Consider the following 12,396-nt stretch of genomic DNA (forward strand, 5'->3'; position numbering starts at 1 on the left):
AGCCTTCAGGGAACTCAGTTTACTCACCTATACAATCAAGAGATTGAGCTAAATTATTGCTCTAGCATTCTAACCTCTAAAATTTTCTGATTTGATGTGCACTCAGCAGGTGTTTGTAACTTTGTCATGAGGTATAATAACGTTATTTCTTGAGGAACTTCGTTAGAAGGGTAACAGTGGCCATAACTGCTACAGTCCTCTGCAAAGGAAAGTACCATCAGGCCATTACACTTCTTCAGGTTGCTATGGCTTTTCCCATGTGTGTGGATGTCAAATAAAAATAACCTTGCTACTCTGGCTGAAATGATTTGGCCAGATGCAAGACACCTATGTGAATGTATATGAGAACTACAGAGTGATAAGGAGCTTGGGGTGAAACATGACCAGTATGAATGACCCAATGGGAGCTCTTCATGCCGGTGTGAACACTGATACATGGAAGAAAAAGGCTGAGCGTGGTGGCTCACACCTGTAATCCCAGTACTTTGGGAGGCTGAGGTGGGTGGATCACTTGAGGTCAGGAGTTCAAGGCCAGCCTGACCAATATGGTGAAAGCCCATCTCTATGAAAAATAGAAAAATTAGCTGGGCTGGTGGTGCATGCCTGTAGTTCCAGCTACTCGGGAGCCTGAAGCATGAGAATTGCTTGAATCTGGGAGGCAGAGGTTGTAGTGAGCTGAGATGGTGCCACTGCACTCCAGCCTGGGTGACAGAGGGAGATTCCATCTCAAAAAAGAAAAAAAAGAAAGAAAGAAAAAGTGGGTCACTAGAATTGCTTTTGTATTCTACATGACTATGAGTCATTCTTAAAGAGCTTCAGGATCTGCTGAACATGACAGTTTTAGAAGCACTGAGAGACAGAATGACTCTGTAGTTGCTTGCCTTCCTGGGCTCCTCTTTACTACAGATATTTGTTCACAAACTCCCATCACCCAGAGAAATATGGGTGTGTCTCATCTCAGAACCTTGTAACTTTTAAGCAAAGTTTCACAACTGTAAAAACCTCAGGGGCAGGCAGGAGGTGTCTCCACCTGAATGGGGCTTATACATGAAGACAGATGAGTAAGCAGCTAGTTCTATGCAAAGAATGGGTTATTCAGGAAGACCTTACAGCATAATACAACTTTTAGCAAGTTGATGTGGCAAAACTATATATTTTCTAGTTGGTTTAGGACTAAGATAAATAAATTGGGAAAGTTGGTTTTACCACTTAATTAATTTGGGTTGTTTTATTTATTGAATTATGATTAGGATTTTCTTCAAATTCATAAAAGCAAAAAAGATTTTTTTTTTGCTATTAGAAAGACTGGCTTTATTATTAATCCTTTTTAGGTCAATTTCTGGGCATGCTAACATTAAGTATATGAAATAACATGACAAGGAAAAATTTATAGTTCAACTTTGCTTAAAAGTTACAAGAAGTTATAAAGACTCTTTAAGTCATCTCTGAAAAAGTCTGAATTTTTAAAAAATGTCCCTTTTCATATGATTATCCTTTAATTTTCAAGTTTTCTTTTTAACTTGAGGGTGTAGTGAAATCTCAATGTGGACAAAATTATAATTCTGTATATAAACTACAGGAGTTTTTTCCAAAATGTGGGGATTGTGACTATCAAGAGTGTGAAGGTTCTGAGATTTTACTCTGCTTGCAGCTAACAAGTGAGTCTGCTAGCCACATGGATGCTGACAGAAGTCACTAGACTTTAGGCTCAAGACAAAGCAATTGTGGCATTTAGAGTGTCAGCATTTGCACTTGTTCCTCAAGCCCCAATTTCCACAGGGTAACAATAAGAGGGTCTCAACTTGTGAACACACAATTGGATGCATTCCAGGAAAGGAACTCTGAGTTGAGGAACCCTAAATCTTTTATGATTAGCAATAAACCTGCCCTAACTTTGCCCCAGAGCGAGCCATCATTTACATTATAATGTAAATAAAACCAACTTGTCCTTTGCTCTAGAGGGAAACACCATCTGTGTCTTCCAAGGCTGTTTCTGTATAAACACCCTTGAAAAGATAACATTCTTGAAAAGGAAGTCAGTCCCTCTGCAGGAAAGACATTGAGACACACAAGAAATCACAGAGATTTGTCTCTCAACAGTGACCCATTAATGGAACTGAGAGAAGAGAGACAGACCCTCCAATATCGTCTTATACTGTTTTATACTCAGAAAAGGAAAGAGAAGCAAAACTAAAGGCAGGTAGCCTGGCGCCTGGGAACCAGATCCAAAACTAAGGAACTAGACCCAAAACCAGGCCTGGGCCTGCCTGACCTAAGCCTGGAAGTTAAAATTCGACCCCTGACCTAACAACTGATGACATTGTGAAACTTCCCGGTCTGTTTCACTCTGACAACCGGTTCATGCAGCCCCGGTCACGTACCCCCTGCTTGCTCAATCGATCATGACCCTCTCACGTGCACCCCCTTATAGTTGTGAGTCCTTAAAAGGGACAGGAATTGCTCACTCAGGGAGTTGGCTCTTGAGACAGGAGTCTTGCCGATGCTCCCGGCTGAATAAACCTCTTCCTTCTTTAACTCAGTGTCTGAGGAGTTTTGTCTGTGACTTGTCCTGCTACAGAGCCATCAAATCAGTTTGAAGGGTATAAAAATATACAATAATATGTCATACATCAGGGTAAGTATTGTTTAGTGAAGCCTTTGTTTGCTGTGTCTAGATGTAAAACTTATTTTAATTCTCAAAAAGTTTGAGAAACACTTGCTAGGATATCATGGCTATATTGAGTTCTTACATTCTAGATGACACAGTTTGTCTTGTTTTATGTCTAAATCTATGTAATAGCAATATGCATTATGTTGAGAATTTTATGTAATATAAATTATGAACAAAATTCCATAAAGTACATATTCTAATCATGATTGATGAATAGCACTCAAATGCTACTTTCTGCAGATGAGAAAATTTTAGATATTTTTATATATATTTTTTTAGAGACAGGGTCTTGCTCTGTCACTCAGACTGGAGTGCAGTGGTGGGATCTGGGCTCACTGCAGCCTCAACCTCTTGGAGTCAAGCAATCCTCCTGCTCAGCCTCCCAAGTAGCTGGGACTATAGGCATGCACCACCAAGCCGGCTAACTTTTGTATTTTTTGTAGAGATGGGGTTTTGCCATGTTGGCCAACCTGGTCTCAAACTCCTGAGCTCAGGCAATCTACCTGCCTTGGCCTCCCAAAGTGTTGATATTACAGGTGTGAGCCATTGTGCCAGGACTACATATTTTTTTAATAAATGAAATTTTAAGATGATAATTTTACCTCAGGTTTTAGATTGGTAGTGAGCAAAATGTATATGTCCAGATCACCTAGAGAATAAAATATAATGTGGGAAAATTTACATTACTCACTAAATTGATGCTTTGTAAGCAGTAAGATTTAATGAAGGGTACAAACAAAAAAGTTAAGAAATATTTGATATCTTAAGGATGCCCAAGCAAATATATATATATATATATATATATATATATATATATAGGCTGATTTGTATGCTGGTGAAACAAATGTTTCGAATAAGCAAAATGAATGTTGGGTCTTTAATGTTTGTTAAATTCATTTTTTTTTGAGAAACACTTTACAAAATATACAACATTTCACTAAAAAGTAGCTTTTAAAAGTCCAGTTTCATAAATACTGAGTTCTTGCTATATGCATAGGATCTGAGTTAGGTCAGAAGATATAAAGATATGCAAATTACTTACCTGGCTTTATGTCGTGCATATGGATCAGAATGATTATAATTTCAAAGGGTTGCAACTATTTCCACTTTTCTATTGTATATATAGTGGTCCCTCTCTATCTGTAGGTTCCACATCCATGCATTCAACCAACAAGATCAAAAATATTTGGAAAAAAATACCAGTAAAAATAACAATGCCATGGTAAAGATAATACAAATAAGCAATACAGTGTAACAACTATTTACCATTTATATTGTATTAGGTATTATAACTAATCTAGAGTTGATTTAAAGTAAATGAGAGGATGTGTGTAGGCTATATGAAAACACTATATCATTTTTTATAAGGAACTTGAGCATCTCAAATGTTGGTATCTGTGTGGGTATTGGAACCAAACCCTGCAGATACCAAAGTATGCTTATACCTACAGAACTGTCTCCAACAAGAATTCAATATTACTATTGCTAGGATTGAGGCCATAGTAAAATGCTATAATGCTAACAAAATTATTTTACATTAATTTTAAAAGTTACACATTTAATTGTTTATTTCTAAATCTGGGGGAAGCAATTTTAAGAATAGATGTAGATCCTGTTTTAGAAAAAGACTATCCACAATCTTGATATATGAAAGCCACTTTTCTGAACTTCAATTATCTGCCAAAGACGGAACTTTAATGGCAGAAGCAAACATTGTATCACTGGATCTATTAAAAAAACAGAATTATTGTTTCTATAGGATAGAATCACTTAAGGAAAGAATATGCAAATAATAATCTTCTTGGAAGTTTTATATTTTAAACATGTAAAATGCCATCAGTTCATTGTTTTCTTTCTCAGAAAGGTAGTGAAAACAGTTTTAATGAGGGTTCAACTAAGCTGAACCTTTCTTTAATTACATTGTACCCCTCCAATGCATATTTAAAGGAAAATTTTTTTTTTTTTTTTTTAGACAGAGTCTCGGTCTATTGCCTAGACTGGAGTGTAATGGGGCAATCTCGGCTCACTGCAACCTCCACCTCCTGGGTTCAAACAATTCTCCTGCCTCAGCCTCGCAAGTACCTGGGATTACAGGTGTGTGCCACCGTGCCCGGCTAATTTTTGTATATTTAGTAGACACGGCGTTTCACTGTGTTGGCTAGGCTGGTCTTGAACTCCTGACCTTGTGATCCACTTGCCTTGGCCTCCCAAAGGCGTATGGGTGAGCCACTGCACCCGGCCAAGATTAATTTTTATAAAAAAGTTTTTCCAGGGTAAATTTGAAGTCAGGAGTCATTGAAAGGAACCAAAATGTCCTTAACATCTCAGACGCTAATAATGTTTCATAAATTGATATTATTTATTCTGTACACATGGAGACTATAAGGAAAACTGCTATTTGTAGGAAAGGTAGCATTATGCAGACATTTAGAAGAGGTCCTTTGCCTGATGTAATCAGAACTAGTGTGAGCCAGTTAACTGAGAAAACTGAATTAAAGTGGGGAATTACAGAAAAAAACTAGTCATTTTAACAATTGAACCTAAAACAAGTAAAAATATATCCATTTGTCTGTCTTTTATTTTAAGGCAGGGTTTTTCATTGGGTATAGTTTCTAGTTGCAGATTCAAGTTGTCTTACTTGCATCAGCCTACATAATTATTTTGCTTTAATTTAAAAAGTTAACACATTTAATTGTTTATTTCTAAATCTTGGGGAAAACAATTTTAAGAATAGATGTAGATTATGTTTTAGAAACAGACTGTCCACAATCTTAATATATGAAAGCCATATAATTTTCATTTGTATGTATGCATTGTTTGAAGCTTCTGACAACTTGACACTAAAAAAACAAGTTTCTTTCAATCAAATTCCTATAAAGGTTTTATGATATCACTGTACCACATGTAATTAATCAAATGTTTTCTTATTGTCATAACTTCTCTTGTTGATTACATGTTATCTGTTAATACTGATTCTCTATGATCAATTACCACTTGAGTGCTAGAACGCCTCTTGGAGCTACAATCTTTAAAGTGACTCCTTCTTTTCACATACCTTCGCATTTTCTCCCTCAAGTCTTAATTCCCTTTTTTGCAGTAGAAATGCTCCAGAGCTTTTAGTATTTGCCTCAGTGGTATACTGTGTATACTGCCACACTGAATGTGACCCTATATTATTCACCAATATCCTTGGAAAATATTAATCTGTTTATTTTGAGAAACCTCAGTTAGACTTCCCAATGATTCTTTTTAATATTGACATGACTACTATCCAACTCATCTTTTTGTTGCTCTCATAGTTTAGGTTGGGGTGGTTCCATTTAACTTACACCTTTATATTTCAACCCTGATCTTTATCTTTATCTCTGGGATGGGTTTTGAGAATTACTCTGTGACATTCATTTTCAGATATTTGAAAGCAGCTTTGCTTCATTGCAAAGTTGCTCTCAAAAGCTGACAAGAAAGGTAATGCTAGTTCTTTAAGTTCTGGTGCTGTCAATACTCTAGGGATTGTTCTTTCATTGATTTGTATTTGTACTTGATTTTGTGCTGTGATTATTTTTAAGCTACTTAGATTGCTAGCAGGGAAACCAAACAATCAATAGTCAGTGCTTTTGTTGTATCTGTATTATCATATGCAAATTCTACAAATGCCCTGAGCTCTAAGTAAGCGGTAAAGGTCAGGCTCTACATGACTTGCTTAGCAATGGATGTTTAGAAGTTTGGTATACTTGTAGTTTTTCAGGTGGTTAATTCTAAAGTCCACTTAAAACGAATGCTGTTTGGCTATGAAGAGTAAAACAGGCTACATTTTAAGTTGATTTTATATAGATATTTTAATATTTAAGAACGATACTTAATGTTACAATCTTAATATTCACTTTTAAGATTAAAGATAAACTTATGAATACTTATGAAGTATTCACTATCATTCTAGCTAAGATCGGTGTTATAGTAGAAGGTAGTTATTTCTGTCAGATTCTTAGAGGGCCTACACTGACTCAAAGATTACATGCTCTAGATTGACCATCTCCGGATATACATATTTTAAGTGGACTCCGTCAAGCAATTCCTTTGCTCCTCAAGCTCTGGTAAGAGAGCCAGGCTCGAATACCCTTGGAAATGAGAGAAGCCCCTGGTTTGTTTTCTCTCATTATGAAAAACCGGAATCAAGGGATGTTTTTCAGCTGCTTCGAAGATGGTTTATTCTGGCAGGTGGAGGAGGGAAACTCTATACACAAAAAAGCATTTAGGGCACGACAAAGATGTCAAACAGAATAAAGAGCCAAGTACAATTCTTCCCCTCACCGCCCAGTCCCCCGTCCTGCCGGGAAGAGCGCGGAGAAGCGACTTAAAGGTACAGGCTGTCTACACCCCCGCTGGCTAAAAAAGCTTGCAAATCAATCTTTTAAAATGGTTTATTGTGTTTTCCTCCATTCCTCAATAATCTGAGTGATGAGAAGACTAGACTGTTACTGTGACTTTATTACAGCCATCCATAGTCGTATTTTTAATTTAAACATCCACAAGGCACTCAGCACAGCACACTTTCCTGCGTGGATTGCTGCTCGCCGCTTCCAGGAATACCTTCCCACCCAGACCAAGGAAGGCAGCTCAGTCCAGCGCCTCCCGTCCCGCCCCGCCCCAAAGGGAGGTGCCCAGCTCTCCCCGCCCCTCGCCCTCGCCCCGCCCCGTCGCGTAACCCGGATACACACCCACGCTCCCCTTTCACCTCGCGGCCGTAGGCTAACGTGGAAGTCGGACAGGCAGGCCGGCGGAAGAGCCTAGACCGTGCTGCCTGGCGAGTCAGGCGCGCGGGGCGGTGTCCGTGCTCTCGGCGGCGCGGCTTGGCCTTTCCTGGGAGGGAGTGATGGGGCGCACCGGGGCGGGGGAGCGGACGCCGGTGTAGCCCGCGCGGCGCCTGGCCCGGAGCGCGGCAGCGGCGGCGGGCGCGGGGAGGCCTGTGAGAGCCGCAGCCCGGAGCGCCCGGCCTCCCGCGCCATGGCACCCATGGGCATCCGCCTTTCCCCATTGGGGGTGGCCGTGTTTTGCCTGCTGGGGCTCGGCGTGCTCTACCACCTCTACTCGGGCTTCCTGGCTGGCCGCTTCAGCCTCTTCGGCCTGAGCAGCGAGCCTGGCGGCGGCGCGGCCGCGGCCGACGGGGGCACCGTGGACTTGCGCGAGATGCTGGCTGTGTCAGTGCTGGCCGCAGTCCGCGGCGGCGACGAGGTGAGGCGAGTCCGCGAGAGCAATGTCCTCCACGAGAAGTCCAAGGGGAAGACGCGCGAGGGAGCCGAGGACAAGATGACCAGCGGCGACGTGCTGTCCAACCGCAAGATGTTCTACCTGCTCAAGACCGCCTTCCCCAGCGTCCAGGTGGGAGCCCACGGGCGGAGCGCCCACCCGAGCCGGGGAGCGCGTCTCGGCCCTTCGACTCTGAACAGTATGGGGTGTGGAGCTTCTGGTTCCCATTTTGTAGATGTGGAAATTGAGACGCAGAAGTTAACGTGCACAAGGTCAGACAAACAGCAGAGAAGCTGGGTGAGGTTGCATGTAGTCTGACTCAGGGCCCGTGCCTTTTTGGCTCCGCCTGGGTCGGGTGTGCGCCGTGTGTACTTAGGATCAGGAGGCCTCAAAACGAAAAGGCTGAGAAAGTTAATTGCACCCGCGGCTTCAGGCTCTTCCGTAGAATGAAGGGGTTGGCTAAAATCCCCCAAGACCTTCTATCCTTCCTTGATTTCATCCCTAGAAGGGTCGAAACTGGAGTACACATTTTCTGGCTAGCTGGCCAGTAGCCAGCTGAAAGACCGAGTCTTGTTGCAGAGCTATTAGCGCGCGGTGGTGGGGGTGGGGGTGGGGAGGGTGGGGGGTGAGTATGCTCATTTCGCTGTCGTTTTGTCATGACGCTCTTAAGTTTATAGTTTGCGGGCCGTTTAAGGAGGTACTTAGAAATATACCAGCTGTTGATGCTACCTGGCCCTTGATTAAAGATCCATGTTTACTCCAGAGAATAAGAATTAAATAACATTTGCCTTTTCTTTGGGTAGGTTTCTAGGAAGGGAGTTGACATTTTCTTAGGGAAATCCAGACATTTTGGATTTGTTATTAATACTTTTTGAATTCATAATTTCAGTGGAGCTGCTGTTGAGTTGAATAAAGCATTTTTAAAATTTACAGTTCCAGGAACTGCAAATTTTGTTGAGGAAGAGCTGAATATAGTGTAGCAGCACCTTATTAATGTATATCTTAACTCACCTAACTGTAGTTTTGGCTACTGGGAAGAAAAATTGTCTTCACTGAAATTTTAGATAAACAGTGATGTGCAAACCCAGGCTTCTTTGGAAGGTGACTGACCTTTTACTGCTGATCTTGAAAGAGGAGAATATTGTCATTGTTTAATGTATTTTGTGTAAGGCTTCTTCCAGTCTGTCATAATATTGCTTTGGTTTTGCTTTTTATTCTCCTCTCTTCCTCCCCTTTCTTTCGTCTTTTTCTTTTTTTCCGATGGAAAGGAACGTTGGATTTCCTATCATGAGCTACTGGATACCAGATGTAATTAACGTTAGAATTTTTTTTTTTTCAAATTTCTACTTAAAACACAGAATATTTCCACTTTTTCTTTTTCCTCTACTCTGTTTTTATCATCACAAATAACACATCTTTTTTTGCATCTAGATGTAAGATATGTTTATGAACTATTTTACCGCCTTTCCAAAACGTATGTGTTTCCTTCCCCAAGAATGTATAGAGGAAACAGGAGATTCAGAGAAGTTGTTATTTAATAGTTTTAACAGTACTAATAATAACCATTTATTGAATATATTCTGCGTGCCCAAATACTGACTACACAGGACTTCATTTGATCGTTACAGCAACTTTAAGAAGTAAATTTTATTTCTGCCTACTTTACAAATGGGAAATCTGAGGCTCATGACACTCCAGCTTATATGAACTATCCAACATTTTAGCTATATCTTTAGAAGCCTGCTTAAAACTTATAATTTTAGAAGCTTAAAAGCAATAATAGTGAAATGTAGCAAGCAGAGTTGATTTTTTTTTAAGTAAAAACAAAAGTTTCTTAAATGTTGAAAACCCATCTGTATGTGTGTGCATTCTCATTTATTAGCAAACAATAAGGGAATGGCTGCCAAGGGTAGTGAGCTGCATTTTATTAAACACAAAAGCCAAGCTTTTGGAATTGCAGATGTTGAAGTCTCTGGCTTCATATAAAACAACTTTTTGTTTTCTTGTGACTATTTGAACGTTTGCATGTGCTTCTGCAGTATTCCTGTTGGGTCATGGCTGAAGGAATAGAGGAGGTTTGTGTTCATTTATACAGTGTCAAAGTGGAGATGGTATCATGTTGAGCGATCTCCTTATACCCCTGTGTTATAGGCTAGAGGCCAAATATTCTAGCCGTCTAAGTGGAGAATCAACCTAAAAGAATCTTTCTCCTTTTGTGCCTTCCCCTCTCCTAATGCCCAGAAGTACAGTCTTAAATGCCTGGTTGATTTTGAAGCCTCACCCCAAATTTCTTCGTAAGAAACTTAAATTATATTCCACTTACTTTACTTCCTAGTGGAAAAAGACCTTTGAGAAGCATCAGATACTTCTTTCTTTTATCCTAGTGCCCTGTGTAAATATAGAAAGATCTGTTTTCTCCCGTTGCTTTCCTATGTAGAGTCTAAAGTCTGAGCTTTCATATCTAATGTTCACTCCTCAGTAAAAGGATATACCAGGGATTTTTCTGGAGCTCAGCTGGAGACAGTTTGGTCCCCTAACTGACATTTGACAACATCAGAAGACATTTTTGGTTGTCACAACCAGGGGTGGGATGCTATTGGCATCTAGCAGGTAGAGGGTAAACATCCTATAATGCACAGGACAGCCCCCTACAATGAAGAATTATCTGCTCCATTAGTCAATTGGTGCCCAAGTTGAGGAATCATACTCTAGAAAAGTGAGTGCTGTCTAAACAAAACTCAAGTTTCACCTAGGCTCCCTGGGTTTCCTTTTGTCTTCAGTTTTCTTCAGGTTAGAGATCCCAGAGAGTCCTCCAGGCAGCTAGTCTCCTCTTCCTAAACACTTTGGCAGTGCTTATTTCATTGTGTCAAAGTAATAATAACTCCAGCCATTTGTATGGCACTGTCTCTTTATCCTTGCAGGTAACAGTGAAAATGAAGATACTTTTGTGGAGTGACTTTGCAGCCACAGAACAGACAAACTTAGATTTATAGTTTTGATTTAATGTACAGGGGACTTTCTGTTTGAGGGGCTCCTGTCCTCAACTTGATTTGTTCAAAGTTCTGATAGTGACTTATTTGAAGGTAAAGCATGGTACTCCAAGCTGGTAGCAGCAACTTGGGTCTGTGTCTTCCTTGACCTATAAGATGGAAGTTATGCTTCTGTCTTTCAACAGAAGTATATCCCAGAAAAGTTTGAGAAGCACTAATATAGTGCACAGAACACTTGCATTGACATCTTGTGCAGTCATCAGCCTAAGTGATACTAGCCAGTCATTTAACTTTTTTGAACCATAGTGTCCTCTTCTGTAAAATTAGAATAACTAGTAATTGGTGTAGACATAAGCACTGAAAACAGAGGCAAAGAAACTAGTTCAAAGGAACAGGCCCAAGAGAGATAGTAGGACAGCTAATTCATGTAATCTAATGAGTTTGAGTAAAATGCACTTGGGAGAATTATTGTGGAAGAGATTGGGAAGGTAGGTAGGGGCTAGGTCATATTCCAAGCTCAAAGGAATTTGGACCCAATCCATAGTTTACTACTAGAATACTAAAAGAAGGCCAGATTTAGCTGACTTTTCTTGAGGCCTCAATAAGCCATACTTTGGGCTTTGGGCATTTGGAGATAGATAGGGACTAGTTAGAGACTGTTAGAACAGGCCATGTGAGAGATGAGGACCAGGACTCAAGCAGTAGGGAAGTTTTGCTGAGCTTGTTTTACTAGCTAACATTTGCATAGCCCTTTGCAAGCCACAAAAATTTAATTAAACTTCTTAATGACATTATTAATTTTATCTTCACAACAATAAAGGAGGTTAAGTACTATAGCCTCTATTTTTCAGATAAAGGCTTGGAGAGGCTAAATAATTTGCCAAAGATTGCCCAGCTAGAAAAAAAACTTTTTTTTTTTTTTTTTTGAGATGGAGTCTCACTCTGTTGCCCAGGATGGAGTGCAGCGGTGCGATCTCGGCTCACTGCAAGCTCTGCCTCCCAGGTTCACGCCATTCTCCTGCCTCAGCCTGCCGAGTAGCTGGGACTACAGGCACCGCCACCACACCCGGCTAAGTTTTTGTATTTTTAGTAGAGACGAGGTTTCACCATGAGAAGAATCTTAGACTCGCTGAGATTCACTTAATGGTCAGAGAATCATCTCAGGTCTGTTTAATTCTCTATATAAGGCAGTATAACAGATGTAACAGAAGTATACTCTTAACTATAATGTTATAAATGAATGGAAGGACTCAGAGTAGTTGCTTGGAGGATGGTTTGGAGGGGAGGAAAGTAAATACTGGGAGACCAGTTAGGAGGCTTTTTCAGGTGAGAGCTAATATCTTTTGAATTAGGGCTATGGTTGTAGAGAAGATAGATGTAGAAGGAAATGAAATAATTTTTAGGGATATGTTAGAAATAACTCCTCTATTTATAGCTTTCACAACTGGGGTTTTGTTGCTAGTGAAGGGGAGTGGTGGTTAAGTTGGGGGG

At 40.3% G+C, this 12,396-nt stretch overlaps 2 protein-coding genes across 4 annotated transcripts in view; both read left to right on the forward strand.

Annotated features, from left to right (window-relative positions):
- Window positions 1-12,396, forward strand: part of PENK (proenkephalin) — a 1,067,564-nt gene that overhangs the window by 500,113 nt on the left and 555,055 nt on the right. Inside the window, exon 1 of one of the 3 annotated variants that reach the window (XM_050802366.1) lies at window positions 12,393-12,396. The exons of the other annotated variants lie outside the window; for them this stretch is intronic. The gene's annotated coding sequence lies outside the window, so the exon portion shown is untranslated. Of the gene's footprint in view, window positions 1-12,392 lie in introns of those variants that run through there. 3 annotated transcript variants of the gene reach the window in all.
- The window catches only part of BPNT2 (3'(2'), 5'-bisphosphate nucleotidase 2), a 36,965-nt gene continuing 31,956 nt past the window's right edge, over window positions 7,388-12,396 (forward strand). The window contains exon 1 of the mRNA XM_050802354.1: window positions 7,388-8,047. Within this exon, the coding sequence (XP_050658311.1) occupies window positions 7,673-8,047 (375 nt within the window). The 5' untranslated portion in view covers window positions 7,388-7,672. The remainder of the gene's footprint in view (window positions 8,048-12,396) is intronic.

The sequence above is a fragment of the Macaca thibetana genome, chromosome 8 (assembly GCF_024542745.1).
Source record: "Macaca thibetana thibetana isolate TM-01 chromosome 8, ASM2454274v1, whole genome shotgun sequence".
NCBI classification, from domain to species: domain Eukaryota; kingdom Metazoa; phylum Chordata; class Mammalia; order Primates; family Cercopithecidae; genus Macaca; species Macaca thibetana.